This window comes from Botryllus schlosseri, unplaced genomic scaffold (genome assembly GCF_051294905.1).
Source record: "Botryllus schlosseri isolate E-star unplaced genomic scaffold, Bs_hap1 Bs71a, whole genome shotgun sequence".
NCBI lineage: Eukaryota > Metazoa > Chordata > Ascidiacea > Stolidobranchia > Styelidae > Botryllus > Botryllus schlosseri.
Window position 1 is genome coordinate 1 of NW_027648680.1, and position 19,072 is coordinate 19,072.

Here is a 19,072-nt window from a genome sequence, read left to right on the forward strand (position 1 = left end):
TACTTTCTTTGGCGCCTGACAGAAGCACTTCGGTGGAAGGTGTTACGTCCATATTACTATTGCCTAGATCGCGAGTCCGTGTATATGCCGCAAAAAAACATCAAGTACTAACATACATAACGCTCTCAACTGAGTTAGCCTTAAATAGTGATTTATATACCTGAAAAGCTTAGCCTTAAATAGTGATTTATATAACTGATAAGCTTCTTGCCTTCGTACGCCGTTTTCACAGCACCACATAAATGTACACATTATAGAGTCTCGCAATAACAGTTTATGTATTAGCGGCACAAGACTCAGAATAAGCTATTGAAAGGAGAAGTGAAATACCATATACAGTTACAATGAGCGAAAGTCTAAGTACGTCGCGATTCGTCAACACTTGGGTTTCGATAAAGCTGATTGGAAGTTTTGACAAATCTATTTGTTCGAACAACGTCGAGTATCCAGTGATAGGTCCTCTTTGGCCGCTGGACCATCTCACGACGATTTCCCAGCGGATCTTCGTTGTTAGACGCCTTGCTCGCGCACAGTCCAATAGGTGGTTTCGTAAACTGAACGATATATTTCCGTCCATTGTTTTATTAAAATAAAGTTACATACATTCAAGCGAGCTTCGACGCACTCTTTTTTCTCGTTTGCCACATCGAAGAGCGAATGGGCAACCAGAGCCGTGCAATCTCTACTAGCCAACACGTGCCTGTTGGTGATCACTAAATCAAACAGGCAGTCAACTTCAAACTCGTTAATTAGATTAAAAAAACTCAAAGTATGATGGGAACGGGATGCTTCGTCGCCACTTATACAGCGGCTGACCGCTACCCACAACACAGTATGATTAGAACTCTTGGTGTTGCATTTAATGACCGAATCCAAATCTTCCTTCTCCAATTCATTGAACACCGTCGTATCTATGACCTTTGACAAATTACGCAAGATGAAATTCACCACCTCTTTTGAAGCTTGTTTGTATAGGAACTGTTTCGACAGTGCCAGAATATCGATACAGTTCTCGACATTCATTTCAGAAATGCAATACTCAAAACATATGGATTTTACCTCCTCAAGCTGCATGAGATTGGCGGCATTGAGCAAATTATGGATGTTATCAAATTCCACATCAATTTCCCCAGTGTAGAGGAACCGCACGCAGCTCACCACCGATTTCTCGTCCATGTCTTTCATTTCCACGTACCCTTGCGTAGCCTCAACCATATCGGTCTGAAGCATCCCCCTGAAATACTCCGACGATATTTGCAGTACGAAACGATGCACGGGAAGAATTTCAGCGCCAGTGCGAACCTCGAAATCGCAAAGCTCTCCTCTTTCTTGGAGATTCCAAATTGCATCGAGCACGGCTTGACTTCTCTCGACCTTCTTCGAGATGGCAGCTTTGCCCTCGACTTGAAGTCGTGCGGGTGTGCTCGTCGTCATTCCACTGAACATGGTTTAACCGCTCCTTCCTATTCAACGTAATCATACAGGAATGAACTCTGCAGTCGTTTGTCCTTGTATTAACTGCGCTGCGACACATGGGGTAGTGAACGTTTTGTAATAATTGCGATGCGTAGTTGAATTGAAATCTAACAGACACTTTGCGGCCTCTAATGCTGACCAATCACGTCGAGGAAGTCTGAAAACGAAGATATTGTGAAATCTTACACAGAGCGCTCTGCCTCTCTGGGAAACATTTTTCGGTGTCGTTATCGTTACCATAAATGGCAGAAACTATAAGGAAACCGCTATTCTGTAAATACGTCATCATCTGATGAAGCATGTGATAAAGATTATATCTAGGGCTGGGCACAATGATTCGAGTACTCGAATCTGAATCGAGTATTAATTTTAATGATTCGAGTCGAGTAGTAAAAGACGATTTTTTCGAGTACTGAGATTATACGCTCCTCGCAACTGAAAGGTAATTTACTAACGAGAATTATAGTTTTGGTACTATTTTGCACTGAGGAAGGCTTGAAACCTGGATTGGCCGTGTCGCAGCATATGATAGGCTTACCATATTTTGGAAATCAAAAAAGAGGACACTTTTTCAGAAATTTGCAACTTGCAGATCCGGAGTGAAATTCTCAAAAATCGGTTAATTTTTCCCACTTTGTGATCGGTTGACTAAAAAAAAAAAAAAAAGTCATTTTTTCGCTTAGAGCTAAAATCACCGTTTTTCACCCGTCGGAGCTTCACGTCTGTGCTAAGATGTGGCATATCACTCGCAATTTGCTCTAAATCTGCTCTAAATCCTAAAAAAGAGGACAAAATCTCAAAAAAGAGGACAAAAGGGCGTCCTCCGAGGACACTTTCAAAAAAGTCAAAAAAGAGGACAAATCCTCTTAAAAGAGGACGTATGGTAAGCCTAGCATATGAGACATAGTACAAAGCTACGAACGTTATTGCAAATAACACATTTTCGAAGCAATCAAGACAGAAGTCCAACCAGTGATGATGTCCATCATTCCTGGTATGCCACCCGCCATTTGAGTTTGATATGATTTTCTTCAATAAACAGCCACACTCACAAGTACGCTCCTCCAGCCTAAATCAGTTGTCGATAAAGCAGGAACCTAACCTGACGAGGCATGTGACAACAGATAACAATGAGTTCAATTTGAGTGCGGTAGGTTAAGCTGCGACGATTTGATATAAGACCAGCACCTAGTGATGAGAAAAATAACAACCAAATGGTTCTACATGCCCGAAGCATATGAACCCGTCTGTACTAATACGGAGTTACGAACTAGCACTCCGCTTTCAAAAACGCAGCCCAGCGCACTACGACGGTCGACGGCGGTCGCTGAATGAAGCCAAGTGTGACAAGCAGGGCTTCGGAGCAGCCGTAAATTTAAACTGCTCCAGCTCCGGCTCCGGAGCTCTCTTCTATCATACATTAGCTCCGGCTCCAGCTCCGGAGCCGCATTATTACCACTGCTCCGGCTCCGGCTCCGGCTCTGAAATTATCGAATGGGCCTATCTATATCAGGGGTGGCCAACCCACAGGCCACATGTGGCCCGCGAGAGGTTTTGCGTGACCCGATAGGTAATTTCCTATTATATCATCGAAAATGAATTGCTCAGATTGTGAACTTGCAATGCCAACCAAAAATTACAATTCTGGCTGCGACACTTTGGAATGTTGATGACTAAAATATCAGTTCCGACGCATTCGCAGATCCAGGATCCAGTCACGTTTTCAGTAAATCGTCGTACATTACAATAAACTAAAATAGTAGCGACATTTTTCTTCACGCTTCGCGTGTTTAGTTGTCACACGATCTCTTGCTTGGTAGCCTACCCCCTACTGACAATGAAAAAACGCCCAATTTACCCGATTGAGTGTAACTGTATTCGCAATTACGCGAGAAAGTCTTTTCGCGTTTGCGCTCAAATAAAGATCGTCGACGGTGAAATGTAGGCACAACATTATCGTCGCATATTATCGGAGACCTTTGATATCCATGTGACCAGACGCCGAATAGTCGTGTCCTTGCAAACTGAGCCTAGCGGGCGGTATACAATAGACCCACAATACTCAAGTAATAATATTACTGACCTAGTTTATTTATAAACTTAGAAAATTTTATCCGCTTGGCGCGGCTAGTGGACCGCACACTCGTTCGTCAATTACATGTGACCCTTTAGCCGAAAAGGTTGGCCATTCCTGGTCTTTATAGATTACTAATCTACCCATAGGTTAGTTATCTATAGTAATCTAGAGTCTGTCAGCCGTCAGTAACATCCGATGTAGCAACGAAGACATATAGGTGCCGCCGTGCCGGCTTGAGACGTCATACTGGATACTTGTCAATTGTCGACAACATCATAGTTGCACTAGAACGCACTTTACTCTACGCCATTGCTGTGCACAGCATTAAAATTCAGGTCTGCTGTTCAATTATGATAAATCAGCAGATGTGGTTGTTGCATATATATATAATGGCATCTTAGTCGGAGCCGGAGCTACTTTTCAAATAACGGCTCCAGCTCCGGCTCCGGCTCCGGCTGAATTTTATGTAGAGCTCCGGCTCCGGCTCCAGCTCCGGTGAAAATGCACGGCTCCGGGGCTCCGGCTCCGGCTCCAAAGCCCTGGTGACAAGGAGACAGAGCGGCATCGGCATAGAAAAATCGATCGATGCAAAGCAGGATTTGATTAGGTCATCCGGCGTGGAAAGCCGGTTACGAATTTCCAACTTCGACTGGTTTGCGTCAATGATATAACCATAATGCTTTAATACACTTACTGATATAACTTCCTGTGAGCGGAGCAATGATATATATAATGATATCATTGGGCGGAGGAACGCGATCAGAATAATTTATATAAGTGAGCTGAACATTTCATATTCTGGTCCGCGAAAAATCGGGTGTTCTGATGCAATTTGATCAATTTTATTTATCAATCTGTATCTTTTTAGACTACGTTAAAAAGCATTTGAAAGGCGACTAGTAGATCTTCGCAACTCTGATCCTGAATCTCCTGATGATGGAAAATACACACGCCAGTGATTGGTGTCTGATTTCAAAGATTACTCTAAGTCTTTACGACACCTTCCTATCTTTTCATTGTATCACAGTCTTGCGGTGTTTTGAATTCTTATTGATAATTCTTGATAAACCGAACTAAACTGACACACGCACGTCGCACATCATGGAAAACTGAACCTTTTTGATAAGACACGGTTCAGTGATTCAAAACATTTCGCGCCTCGGTCTATATTGCAGGATTTTGATTTTTGGCCAGTGCATTGTGCATTGTGCAATCAGTTTTATGAATATTTTCATGGTTTCAAGACACCGCAAAACTGCGATACAATGAAAAAACAGGAAGGTGTCGAAACACCTTGGAGTAGTCTTTAAGATCAGACACCCACCTTGGTCTAGGCGAAGTAAAGAAGAGGCATGCACGCTGAATGAGAATGAAAAGTAATGCAGAGAATATAAAGACGCAAGCGACAAATTGAGGTGGCATGTGGCGGAAGGCGAGGTGATGTTAGGTCGTTTTACGGTAATCCTGAAGGCTGGCTAATATTAATTTGAAGAAATTGCTTGTATTTCGACTTGAATGCGGACATGCTCGGCGACTGTCGGATAGCCGGCGAGGCGCTGTCCCTGTCCCACAATTGGCAATTGGGGTCATGGAAAAATCCTATTTGTATTCGCAACCAACGAGGGTTGGTGTGATTTCATGTAAAATATGGTCAGTTGCGACATGCAAACTATAAGGTCAGTCACCATAATGTTAGTTATATCGATGACGATAACGATGATAAGAATAGCGACCCTGTGTCTGAGTTAGCGGAGAATAGAATTGTCCGAAGTGATTAGTTTTTATGTGCAATTTTTACTTTTGTTCCGTTCCGTTGTTGGTGTTTCTTTATCAGGGGAAATATTTTTCTCGAGACTACTCGAGCGTTATGTAAATCAACTTAATATTCCTATTTGCCTGATTGGAATCGCTGGCCTTTTTGCCTGATATATCAGGGGAGCAGCGACGATTTTCCAAGTTAAAGTAATTTAATAAAAAATAATTAAAAAATGAAATATAGTGTGAGCACAGGACACTGATTCCAAACAGGCTTGCCCCCCCTTTAGATTATTTACATTCGTACATCGTTAATATCATGATTGATATAAAAGTGGGCACGGTATTTGCCAGAGTGGAATTGGTGGCAACGTCACATAGAACTTTCTGTTTAATCACTTAATTATTCTATGCAGAAAAGCTCTCATCACGCAGGATTTATTTCAAAAAATGAACCTAGATTTTATAGCCTGGGGCATTTGAGGTACACGGTAAAACACTGGACAGAGTATCGAACATGGCAGACTATGGGGAAAGTAGGTAGCCTGTCAATTTGTTACAGTCAACATGATCACAAAGATAGCAATCCTAATATTGTATTATTTCTTCACATAATTTAGAAATAACTGCCGTAGAATTACATAGTGTTAGAAACCGTGATGGAAGCTGGAAATCAGGTCAGGTGCCTTTCCTTTTCTGATGAAGGGAAAGAAAACCTCTTTCTCGTTCATGATTTAACAAAGAAAAAGGGCATCAATTGTGTATGGACGACAGCTGAAGAGGCGAACAAGATTTCAATGTTCCAAGAGGAGATTGTGTATGTAGTAGATCCTCTCCAAGGAACAGAAGAGGTGGAGAACATTGTCCAAAATTTAGTCAATCATGGATACCCGGTTTTGGGATCTCAGTGCATGCTGACTTTACTGAAGCATGGAATACAGCTACGCAAAAATATGATTTATCCCATCGCTACACTGACCATGTTTGGGACGGTTATCTGTTTTTCCAATATTCTCCACGATGAAAGAATCAAACTCACAAACATGGTTCAAATGATGGGCGGAGAAGTAGCAAAACCTCTGGATTTAAGTGTGACTCATCTAGTCGTTGGACATGTTGGCTCTGTCAAGTATCTCACAGCCACGAATTACAATATAAAGATCATGACCAAGGAATGGATACAGCATTTGTGGAAAGCTGGAGTGTCCAAGTACGTGTGTGCCAAAGATGGGAAGTGGGAGGAGTTCCTGTGCCCACTTTTCCACGGCTGTAAAATTTGTCTGACCGGATTTAGCGCCGCTGACAAGACGAAGGTGCAAAAATTGGTGACGAAATTCGGGGGAGAATATTCCGGCGCCATGAAACTAAACTACACGACTCATCTCATAGTGAATAAACCCGAAGGTCAAAAATTTATGATGGCTCAAAAGTTTGGCGTAAAAGTTGTGAACATCGACTGGCTGTACGACAGTATCGACAAGGGATTTTGTCTTGATAATCTCAAATATCCCGTAAAAGTTCCTGCCAACATTGCTCAGAAGACAGCCCACCATCAGTCGACGCCAGATAAGCCGCCGGACAATGGAAATTTGTCATCAATGGTAGATTTGAGTAATATCGACCCGTCGACTGTGAATGATACGGTGGCTTCTGCTTTGAATGACACGTCAATGATGTCAAGAAGTAGAGCTGTAGGTGGTGGTAATCGGTTGCTATCAATGCAGATCAACAACAACAAATACATTGACGTTCTGGATGGTGTTCACGTTTATTTGGTCGGGTTTTCTTATCAAGAAGAAGAGAAAATGGGAAAATTGTTGAGCTTGGCCGGTGCTGTCAAGCGGGCACAGTTGTCCACCAGCGTAGACAAAGTAGTGGTGGGTGATCCCGCCAGAATTTCCGGTGCTACGAAGCACGAAATATTGACCATGAGTTCGGATAATCCGGATTTAAACGTTGTCGGCCAGGACTGGGTGATAGACTCGCTAGCTAACGGCAAGATCATGCCCGACAAAGATTACTGGCAGACTTCGATTCTACCTTCGGATTACGAGGAAACAAGAACGCACGCGATTACGGAAGATGAAATCACGATGAATGATGTGAATACTGTAAAAAAGGTCGATACCAAACAGAAAGTTTCTTCACACGATGGCTCAATGTTACCTTTTCTCATGCCTGAAGATGATGTTACCGTACTTTCGCAGTATGCTAACGAGACAACTGATCAAGATAATGTGGGTATTCCGTATCCGGAAAACTCTACAATGTCAAAGCGTAACATTACAGAAAATGAAGGGCACGAGGAAACAACTGCTAACGATATGACAACCATGGCCTCTGACATGACTTGCAGTGGAATATTTTCAGGGAATACCTTTTTTGTTGTTGGATTTTCTGGTGCTGAATCAAAATCTTTGATGTCTGATATCGAATCGAATGGAGGGTCGCTGCTTCCAGTTGACAGCAAAAGAATTGCAGACTATGCTGTTGTGCCGCTTACGGGCTGGCTCGTTGATAAAACTGCTGCCGAAGTAGTTACCATATTCTGGATACAGTACTGCACCCAAGAAAATGACGTCGTACCAACAACAAATCATCCCATGTTCACTCCGTTTTCAGTACCAGCCAATTCAAAACCATTGTCTGGAGTCGTGGCGTGCTTGAGTAAGTATAGAGATGCGGAGCGTAATTCTTTATCCCGGTTGATTATTGAATTGGGAGGTATCTCGCAAGATCTAGTAGCGAGAAGAGATATAACAGATTTGAAGAAAACTACGCATTTGATAATACACAAACCTGGTGGGGAAAAATTTGTGGGCTGCAAGAAATGGGGTATTCCTATCGTAAACGAGGATTGGATTTATGAAAGCGCAAGAACGGGTTTGAAACAAAAGGAAGAAGACTTCGTTGTCTCGGAGCACAATGATAATTCAGTGTCGACGGGTTGTGCCAAATCTACTTCTGAAAATGTAACAAACAGAAGGGCAGATCATCACAAAGCAGTTGGTTACACGGGATGGGATTCAGAGTTTCCACCGATACCACGCGCTCCGAGCGTCGTGAACAGAATTCGAGAGAAAATGGAGATTAAGAAAGATCTAAGGAAACGGGCTCTCGACGAGGCCATGAAAAACGCAGAAACTCCAGTATCGACACGCTACAAGAGAATTCACGACGATCTGGAGACTCCTAGTAAGTTCATGAAAAAGGGAAGCATCGGGGGGAACATGTCGTTCGATTTGACGGAGGTGTTTGAGCTTCTGAAAACGCCGGCCGAGCAGCGTAGCAAAGTTAAGGAGGAGGCGAGAAAAAATCCGGACACGCCACTGAGTGAGATTATGTCGCGATGCCTCGATGCGGCCGTGGAAAAGATACCGGATTATCTCATCGAAAATTTGGACGGCAGGTTGGGAAAACACGTAGCAACCGATACGTCCTCCCCTACCTCGGATAAGGAGAATACGAAAAATGAAAATGTCGAAGATGGGAAGAATATGTCTAATATATTTGAGGGCCTTGTGATTGCGCTGTCGTCAAAACTGCACAAGGACTTCTCGAATCTGTCCAAAGTAGTGACTGCTCATTCCGGCGAGTTTCGCTGGGTGTACGATAACGCGTGTACTCACTTCTTGTTTCAAGGCCGACTTAAAGACAAGAACAAAGAATTTTGCACTGCCAAAACAGACGGGAAAGTGATAGTGTCGCCGTATTGGATCGAGTCGTGCGTTATCGCCGAAACCAGACTAGACGAGACGATGTACCCTCACGTCTACGATCCCAACAAGTCCATTCAAATGGAATCGCAATCACAGAAATTACGGTCTTCCCAAAGCAGAACCCGTTTGTCGACTCGCGGCTCCAGCAATTCAGAAACGTCAGATAATGACGATTCAACGCCACGGCGGAAACGTGCCAAAAAGGACGCGGACGAGCCAATTGATTCTCAGGAATGCCGGGACATGCTGCAAAGGAAACTTGCCAATATCATGGCGGAAACCAGCGGTAATAAAGATGTTAAAGCTCATCGCTTGAGTGTTAGTAAATCCCATGTTTCGTCGCCTGCTCAAAGACGAGTGTCAACCCTCCAATCTAATTTAACCAGGGATAATAATGCTACCGAACTTTCGCAGGACGTGCAAGTCAGTTGGGATGACCCGACCGGCAGGGAAGAAATGTTGAGGCTCATGGGAAAGGATGAATCTTGTCAAGACGAAACGACTGAGAACAATGAAACGACCATTGATATTCCAAGAATTCCTGCTGATGTCATCGATGTCTAACGACAAAGACAAATACACCACTGTCGTCTCGAAATTGGGAGCAAATTTAATAGAAACGGCGACCTTTGAACTTAAATGTACCCATCTGTTGGTTCCGAGACCTGGGCGAAGCGAAAAATATCTCTCAGCCTTGGCGTGCGGAAGGCGTATTTTACATCCTAAATATCTAGATGAGTGCCAACGGGTAGGAAATTTTGTAAGCGAAGACCCATATGAGTACGGGAACCCCGAAAATCCGGATACGGCCAAGCTCACAAACAGCCCTGAAGCGCTGCAAAGTTTGATACCGCTAGCTGCCTACCGGTGGCGCAAGAGTCTGGGCGACTCGGAAGAAGCAAGCTCTCCGCAAGGCGCGTTTTCTGGATGGTCGGTTCTACTTGATGTGAACAGTAGGCAGCAGAAAGGTTTCGAGCGGGTGCTTAAATGCGGCTCGGCAAAAGTTATCGAACATTCAGGAATATCGTCTGAACTGGGTTCTGAAATTACCCATATATTCATCGATCTGGATCGAACAAAAGCTCTGTCGTCAGACCTCATGAAGTGCTTGATACGCAAGCATAGGGTTCATATCTGCGACCCTACCTATATCGGAGATTTTCTGTTGAAAAATCCCCCGCCATCCCCTCAGCCGTATTATGTTCCACAGGCTGCAGCCTTACTCAAATAGCAATCATAGCGGCATTATTTAAATTAGCTAGTATTTCTACTGGCACCGCATCTTTATATTTATATCAAGGTCTAGTTGACCGTTTGAGTCGATTTATTTTGATTCTTTTCAAATATACAAAGTATTATTATTATAGTTACTGTATTATTTGGAGATACTACCTAGTTCTTACTGGGATAGATTATGCATCGGCTATAGGGGCCTTTGATGAGGTAGCAACAAACTTTTTAGTCGAGCTAAAGGACTTTCAGTTAGAAAACGACTCGTGTTGTGGAATGCAGAGTCGGACTTGTTTCCAGTGTGAGTTATCTTTTTTGGTGATATTACTCAAGTAGCACTACTGTTAGTATAGACATGGCAAATCTACTTTAAGTTGAACAAGAAGATGGAAATGACTTGTGGATTCAGGTGCTAGATCATAACATCATAATGTTAAAATTGTACTACTTATCTTCATTTCTGGTCAGAACTATGTTGAGTGACTTTGGTGTAGCCTACCGATCGGATTAAATTGTTTCTAAAACCTGATAGCCTGTTCGCCTACCTGCAGGAATGGAAAGTGCGCAAAGAATACAATGCCAGTTTTCCATCACATGAAACATAATTTTGGTTTATTTTCGACCATGCCTATTTCATCGCAATTCGTGGTAATTCCGTGGTTCGGTCACGAGTTGACGGAAATGTCATTTCCAATAACACTCGTAGCCTTGTTCTACACATTTCGTACGCTGCGATTCGACCACTCGAAGTTTCAAGGCTGCCACAGTCGAAAATAATACCGAAACTAAATACCCAGGCCATTGATGCATATGAGCCTACAATTTCGGTAGTCGAAAATACAATCTCTCATCATTACTCGATTCGAATCATCAGATTCGTGTACTCGATGAGTCGAATCATTGTGCGGTGCCCAGCCCCATATTGGTGAGTTTGCATGTAGAAAAGTATGATTGCCCGAATTCCGAATGGACACATTGGCTATGCTTGTGTTTGCGCAATGCCAATGATGTACATTGTACATATATATAACATAATATGTTATTGGGCAACTGGGCAAGGCGTCCTGGCGTTCGCGAGTGGTTTACAACGATGTATCAAGAGCAAACTCATGCATGACGGAACGGCGCTTCTGCTGCCGCAGCAGATTGCCGCATCGCAAATACCGATTGTCCAGCAGTGCGGCGACTGTGCTCGAATTGTGTGAGAGACGTGAGTGCCTTGCATTGAAGCGTTTGGAACGATGGCGGCTATCCCGAAGGTAACGTTGAATAGCGGCAAAACCATTCCTATTGTTGGACTTGGAACGTGGAAGGTAAGTGTTATTTATCGTTGTGGTACGACTACATATTTGTGATGGTGTGATTTAATAGCTGTTGATAGTATCGTTGGTTATCACTCATCAACATCCAAAAGAACTGTAACATCGGGCACGCTAGGCCGAGGTGGATGTTAGAGTAAAGGATCGCTACTGATGCGTGTCGTTCGACATCCTCCTATCTGTTCATGACATCGCATTGTACATTGTGTGTGTGACTTGTTCAGATAAAAATAATAACCCAACAATGTTATGTTATGTTACCTGTTATTTCACCATCAGTTATTCCATCGTTCTCTAGACATGTGCAGGGTGTTGTTGCATTTAATCGAAAAAACATGGACGATGTCAGGGCCTTTCATACATTAGATCTTTAGGTAATATTGTCGTGTAAGCACATTATACAATATCACACTCAAACCTACATATATGCAGTAGAGTGCCTGAGTGATGGATGGTGCTGTCGAAAGAGCGCACTACAACGTCTAATTCAGGCTTAATTGTTTCCTGTTGCAGTGGTATAGGCCTACATACCCGAGGTAGCACAAGGCTCTGTTGAAATAAAGCCTCATTTTCGTACTTTCCCATTTGAATTGAAAAAGGAGGATGATAGTAACCGGTATCTGAACAATGAACATATGCCCATTTAATTTTCCTGCCGAATCATTCCGGAAGTCGGCACCTACGTTTCTATCACGTGATTTATATGAGTGCACTACAATGCATTCATTCCATTGCAGTCTAAACCAGGAGAAGTGGAAACGGCTGTGAAGGCTGCAATAGACGCTGGATACCGACACATTGATTGTGCGTTAGCGTACCAAAACGAAACTGAAGTTGGTGATGCAATTCAGACAAAAATCAATGAAGGGGTTGTAAAGAGAGAGGACCTGTTTGTCACGAGCAAGGTTTGCAATCGTTGAATCGCTTAATTGTTTTTTATTGAGTTTTCAAGTTCTGATTTTGTAGATTTTGAGTTAGATGAAGAATTCTTGGTCCATTGCAGACGATTGTCATTGTATGATTAACGGTAGGCCTGCATTAGGTTGTGGTTGTGTTCAACCCATACCTGCAGTAAGCATTTCTCATCATTCTTGGCGTTCTGAGACTTTAGACTACCTCGCAATGTGGGCTTGGGGCCCACTGGTCCAGTCGTTACAGGATCCGACCAAAACCAAAGCACTTTGTATTAAACTTCTATTCAAGTATTTTGGGTTATTCGCCAGGAACTTTAGTACTGCATTGCAGTGTTGGGATGACTCGAGTTATGACTTGACTCGAGTCAACTTTTTCGCATGACTTGACTTGACTCGAGTCACTTTGCAATAATGACTTGACTTGACTTCACTCGCCGCTTCAGAAATGTGGATTGACTCGTGACTCGGAGCAAAATTTACGAGTCAATTTCAAGTCATGAAGTAACGGTGTTTATTAAATAACTGTATCCTGTTTATGTATGGATTGTTCGCGATACGCCGGTGTGACTTGTGAGAGCAATCAGTCAATCACTGATGGTACGTTTCACACTGTTACATCAAATGAATTGACCGCAAACGAAATGATCACAGCTTACGCTGATGTACTAGCAGTAGATTAATTTAATAGTAAGGTATCTCTGTTTCTTAGACGGCTTAGAGCTTACATCGCGCAGTGCTCATTGCCCACCTTAACCAACCCTCTTGTATGATTCAAATCGAGCGAATATAGTTTATGCGTTTATATTCTCACAGATGTGTAGATGGGTAGTGTATTGTACCATATCAATATGTTTCAACTTCTCGAGGGTTCGTATTCGATCCTCTATTTTGACTCGCGTATTTTATTAGCAGCTCTACGTGTGCGTGAGCGATATAACGCCTTTTTCCATGTACATTTAACTTTGTATTTATTGTTTAATTCAAGATGAATTGCCAATTAATCTGTTTTTCACACATCTAGCAAAAAGTAATGACTTTGAACCATCACTCATACTTCGAAAATTCAATTTGACTTGAATTGTGACTTGACTCGAGTCACCTCCAAAAACGAGTAACTTGACTTGACTCCAGTCCCCTTCGAAAATCGATTGACCTGACTTGACTCGATTAAAAATGTGCAATGACTTGTGACTCGAAGGTAGTGACTTGTTCCCAACACTGCTGCATTGTTGTTGCGAATAGATCGATAAATGAATAGCTGTGACGATGCTTTCTGTCTGTTTTGAATTCTATATTCGGTAACATTGTTCGCTTGCAGCTGTGGAATACTTTTCACCATCCCAACGATGTTAGGGACTCGCTCATGGGGACGTTGAAATGCCTGAAAACTGACTACGTCGATCTTTATCTAATCCACTGGCCTCAAGGATATGTGGTATGTATCATTTGGGAACACTTCGGGTGTAACAACATAATTACGCTTCGACTCAATTAGATTTGACAATTATCCTAATTAGACATTTTATGGCAAATGATTTGTGTAGTGATTTGTCGAGCTTGATCCGTATTCGCAGTTTCGTTGTCAGTTTCAGACAGGGGAAATGTGTAAGTTGTCATGAAGTAGTTTAAAATCCTACACTAATATTATGTATCCATTAATCCAGCCACCACCACCGTAGCCTAGCAAATTACGAAATATTTGAATGCATCAGTAGGGGAGAGTGGGTAGGTATGGGCCACCAAATCTTACTAAGCTATAACTTGGCCAAACTTGGTCTAATATTCCTAAATTTCAGTATGGACGATCATTAGTTATATGGCTAACTATTACTGGTAGAATTGAACTAAAATACCCATGTATTTGGAAGTGACATCAAATTTCGTAACAATACATCATTTTTGTAAATAAAAAATAGGCCTCGAGGTATGGGCCGGGGGGTGGTGAGGTATGGGCCGCTGTCTGTATTGAATCAATAAATGCCATTCATATCCTACAAACGGCAACTCTTGTCACAGTTACCGACAGTTTGTATATACTGATATAAAGCTGAGCTGGAAGTAGACAATTCATATATTTCAATTCCCGTATTGATCGTAAGCCATAACGCGTAACGAAACAAGATAACTAAAAATATGTAACATGAAAATCACTATCAAATCATGCTTCTTTTGCCTCAACTACCCCATCAAATCCAAATGTCACAGCTCTATCTCTTATTTAAGTGGGAGTGACAAACCATGATACATATTTGAGCATATGATGACATACTGTGCTAACAAACTTTTCTACTCTTCATGAAAGATAGTATTGGAAAACGATTTTGAAATCCTTTTCATGTGAGACTCATCCCCTGTTTTTCCATATACCTATTTAATGTAGCTCTACCAATTTTGTACTGACGGCATGGTTATCTTTTTGATACCTCCCATGCTTTAACGTTTCATATTGCCAAGCTCAGATCTGATTCTGAAAACTGGCCTTTTTATTGGTTTCATGATTTACTTTCACGTGATTGTATATGAGAGGGATTAAACCAACACCTTCTGTATTCTAGAGATAAATATATTTAATAGGATCAATCAAATATTGATTTCAGGTATATGTTATGCTGTCCCATACCCCAGCCTATTGAGGTATGGGCCGGCCCATACCCTAACCTGCTAAAAGGCCCATACCTCAAACTCTCCATCTTGGGGATTCTTACCATAATTTCAAGATCCGAGAGATTGATAAAGCAATAAAACTATACTCTATAGATAGCATATTTCTATAGCTTTCACACCATAAATAAGTCTAATCCAAACATGCACATATGTGGACTCAAACCCAAATTCCCTATTTTCAAATAAATTTACTTTAGACCTCAAAAATTATATATCTTTAGCTGAGTCAAAAACTCTGCTGGCCTCACGGCTGTGAGTAACATGGGTGAGTCTGGAGCCTTTTTCTAACAATCACACAGCTTGACAAGCATATGTGATGTCACAGTCACCAGATATGGCAGTGGCCCGCACCTCAACAGTGGCCCATACCTACCCACTCTCCCCTACAAGCAATTTCTTCACTTCCATATAAGTAAATGTATATTATGAAAGTATCAAAGCATTTCTATGTCTCACTGTTTCCACGGCATGTCTTTCAGCCTTATCTGTAGGTAGGCCTTTGACTTTGACTGAAGTATTGTTTAGTCCTGTATGTTAGATCACCTTGATCTGAACATTCGGATGTATTGACAATAATCATAACAATATTTAAACCTTCGTTCCTAATTTCTCAATTGTTCAGTTCTATCAAATACGACAATTGTGTTTTCAATGTCACGTATCTTCCATTTCATGACACCGAATGTACAGTAATTATGTAATTTGTAATCCGTCGTAAAGTTCTTATTAAGCTCTAATTGTGTAAAATCGCGGTACCTAATCTCTTGTGTTGTCTTTAAATCGTGTGTAATTAAGTTGACGCTTTGTTGCCAATTTGTGCCTCACCTGCTATAATGTGCCAATTCAGTTTTGCGAGGTAATATGCGTTGTCCAGTATCGTACAATAAGTTACTAATTGAGTCATTGTAAATAAGAAGCCGATATTGCTGACCAGACATTTGCAGCATTGCTAGGCGAATATTATCCGTCTTCAACTATTTCAGAATGGAAAAGGGTTGTTTCCTAAGGACGAAGCGGGAAAATTTATTTACAGTGATGACGATTATGTTGATACATGGAAGGTTAGTGTTGTAGCTTGATAAACTAAGCTTACACTGCAATACTAAATATGAGGTAAATCAGATTTTGTAATTACTCGGGTGTTAATTGGTTGTTAATTGGAGGTTAACGATATCATTTTATTTGCACCGGTAGCACTGTCAGTAGCCATCAAATTATTTAAATATTGCAGCCATTTTGAATGCACGATACTCATTTCAATTCTCTTTAGTCCATGGAGAAAATCCAACAGGAAGGTCTTGCCAGAAGCATTGGTGTGTCTAATTTCAACGAACATCAAATCGATCGAATCATCAAAGAGTGCTCCATACCGCCGGCTAATAATCAAGTAGAATCGCATCCTTACCTGACAAATGAGAAGTTGCTCAATTTTTGCAAATCAAGAGGTGTAAGCATGACCGCTTACAGTCCGCTAGGATCTCCAGACAGGCCATGGTGAGCATAGTAACTGTATTTCTTGTACGAGTGGCTCTAGTGGTTCTCTTGTCCTAAGAGGCAATTTCCAGGGATCAGTTCTGCCTCTCTTTGTGCCTTTTTTTAAGGCATAGGGTAGTATTGCATATTTCTTTCAGTTGACAACACCATTATTTTGCCAAGGTGCTGATCTTTTTGGTGCCTATGGCATGAATTTTTTGCAATGTAACATACTTTTGTTGAAATATTTCGTCTATCATTATGGTGTACGGTAATACTGTAGGGGGTGACTTCCATGATTCCATTCTGTAAGAGACCTTATACAGTTTGGGAACCACTGCTTTAGAACAAAGGTGTGTGTTACCTTTGTGGCAGACGGGCCAAATTTAAATGATGTAGTGAAGATGCGGTCTGCGTTTGGGTTGTATAGTAGTTTCAAGGCTTGTCTCGTCGTGATGTGGTAACAGCCATGGCAAGACTAGTCAGTAGAATAGGATACTGGACCATTCCCATAACGTTGAGTATTTGTTGAAGATCTTCTTGAAGGTGCAGAACTTCAATATACAATTTATAGTATTTTCATATTGAAATGAACCCGGGTATTTTGGGCTGACACTCGTCAGGGGTAATCGTTGGAAGTAACCTGCGCGAAATTTTTTTACTGGTTGCTGTTTCGTCATTGTTTCCTCAAATATTGGGCTGACCTATTTAATATATAGAGGTGGTCAGTAACGAAGTACCTCTACTTTTTTCAACTAGGTACTCAAGTAGGTTCTCCTAATTGCACTATTTACTGAGTGGTTATGATTTTAGACCACTTTCTCTTCTACTTTCTCTTCTACTCATTTTTAAGCAAAACATGGCCTACTGGAATACAAAGTTTTTTACGTACTTGGACATCGCTACTTACACTTATTAAAATTTAATGTGTTACTTTTACTTCTGCTTGAGTACCAACAATGGCTACTTCGACCACCACATCTGGTTATACATGTGACTTGCAATGACACCTACCTGTCGTAACTCGCCAAATTTTGTCTCCGAATACCTCCAGGGCCACAGCAGACGATCCGGTTGTTATGGAGGATTCCAAGCTCAAAGAGATTGCAAAACGTCTCAATCGAAGCACAGCGCAAGTGTTGATCCGCTATCAGATTCAGCGAGGTGTGATTGTTGTTCCGAAAAGTGTCACCCCGTCAAGAATCGAGAGCAACTTTAAGGTATGTGATGTAAAAGTTGCTGTCGATTTTATGAGGGTTTTGGTAGTTGCATTTTCTGGGTGTATTTCAAATTATTGTAATATTGTAGTTATAATTTCATTGTTAGCCTATCCTGCTCCACCTGTTTTGTTTTGTTTTTTCAAAAAAGATTGTGTTCGTCTCGGCACGAATCGTCAAAAATGCTTGATACATAATACTGAGATAGCCAAACTGCTTTGTAGCGTCATTATCTTAATTGTAGTCTAATAAACTTTTTTCGTGAAGTTCAATATAGCCGACATTCAATCATGCTGAAATCTTTCCGAATATTGTTGCAATTTGCAAAATCACCAGATCTTTTGCGATGCCAATGAGTGATTTGTTAAATTACCCACCCATGTATAGAATATTCCATATAATTTTGTCCAATCTTAAGCGTATCACTGTTTGACTTGTGGTTTCTGCAACTACTAGACTTTAATTTGTGTTTACTAAGACTCTTGGTTTGAACTCGTTGTTATGAACACTGCTCACTTTACTAGTGTACTATTGTGTAGCTTACATATTGCGGAGCCGAATGGGCACGATTCTGATTTCTTCCAGGTTTTTGATTTTGAACTGTCTGATGACGACATGCAGGCAATCGGGGCTTTGAACAGAGATGTCAGAGGATGCCATCTGAATTGGTAAGTGTCCTTCATTAATTAGGTCGGTTCAAGAGACATGCGGTTCACAAAGCTTCAACTCTAATTGCAACTAATCGATTGCGATGTACTATTCTCCATCTTGGATCGCAATAGTGGTCGACGCAACCACTTGAAAATGTAGGGGGTCTGCGTTCAAAATAGTTACTAACTAATCAACCAATCAATCAGGTTTATTATTATTTTCATTGTTTCAAAACATCACAAGACTGTGATACAATGAAAAGATAGGAAGGTGTCGAAACAACTTGGAGTAGCCATTAAGATCAGACACCCACCTTAGCCTAGGCCAGTGGTTCCCAACCTTTTTCATCTCGTGCCTCCCTTGGCCGAAATTTAAGCCAAAATTCCCCCCTTAAGATAAATCTGCCCGATGATTAAAAAAGGTCATTTTTACTGCGCAAACACCTGTTGACTGAGAGAATAAGACGGGCGGTACCAAGTGTTTGTTTCTAGCAGTGCTGTAATAACACTTTGTAGACCTCCAAAAACAATGGTCTTGGTCCCAATCAAACAAATTCTGGAAGTCTTGACTCAACAGA

The 19,072-nt window shown here is 41.6% G+C and overlaps 3 protein-coding genes across 3 annotated transcripts; 2 read left to right on the forward strand and 1 right to left on the reverse strand.

Annotated features, from left to right (window-relative positions):
• Positions 1–484: 484 nt before the first annotated feature.
• On the reverse strand, positions 485–1,446 carry LOC145432672 (kelch-like protein 8; the record flags this gene model as incomplete). The annotated part of the gene is made up of 2 exons (XM_080309511.1): positions 604–1,446; positions 485–554 (listed from the first exon to the last, which is right to left on the reverse strand). Coding segments are annotated over exons 1-2 (913 nt in total), but the record flags the coding sequence as incomplete, so codon positions are not given.
• A 4,482-nt stretch (positions 1,447–5,928) lies between these two features.
• LOC145432669 (DNA topoisomerase 2-binding protein 1-like) lies at positions 5,929–10,258 on the forward strand. Its single transcript, XM_080309507.1, is given in 2 exon segments — positions 5,929–9,542; positions 9,544–10,258. Coding segments are annotated over 2 exon segments (4,290 nt in total). The 5' UTR covers positions 5,929–5,967.
• Positions 10,259–11,432: 1,174 nt separating this feature from the next.
• On the forward strand, positions 11,433–18,529 carry LOC145432670 (aldo-keto reductase 1B-like). The gene is made up of 7 exons (XM_080309509.1): positions 11,433–11,570; positions 12,314–12,481; positions 13,809–13,925; positions 16,138–16,215; positions 16,425–16,648; positions 17,682–17,847; positions 18,430–18,529. Exons 1-7 carry the CDS (start codon positions 11,499–11,501, stop codon positions 18,514–18,516), a joined length of 912 nt encoding a protein of 303 aa, XP_080165635.1. The 5' UTR covers positions 11,433–11,498; the 3' UTR covers positions 18,517–18,529.
• The last annotated feature ends 543 nt before the right edge of the window (positions 18,530–19,072 follow it).

What these genes read in the sequence shown, in the direction of transcription:
- LOC145432670 (XM_080309509.1), top strand. Translation starts at nt 11,499, where the DNA reads ATGGCGGCTATCCCGAAGGTAACGTTGAATAGCGGCAAAACCATTCCT. An exon ending in ACCTGTTTGTCACGAGCAAG is followed by an intron (nt 12,482 to 13,808) that starts GTTTGCAATCGT and finishes GTTCGCTTGCAG; the next exon opens with CTGTGGAATACTTTTCACCA. An exon ending in ACTGGCCTCAAGGATATGTG is followed by an intron (nt 13,926 to 16,137) that starts GTATGTATCATT and finishes CAACTATTTCAG; the next exon opens with AATGGAAAAGGGTTGTTTCC.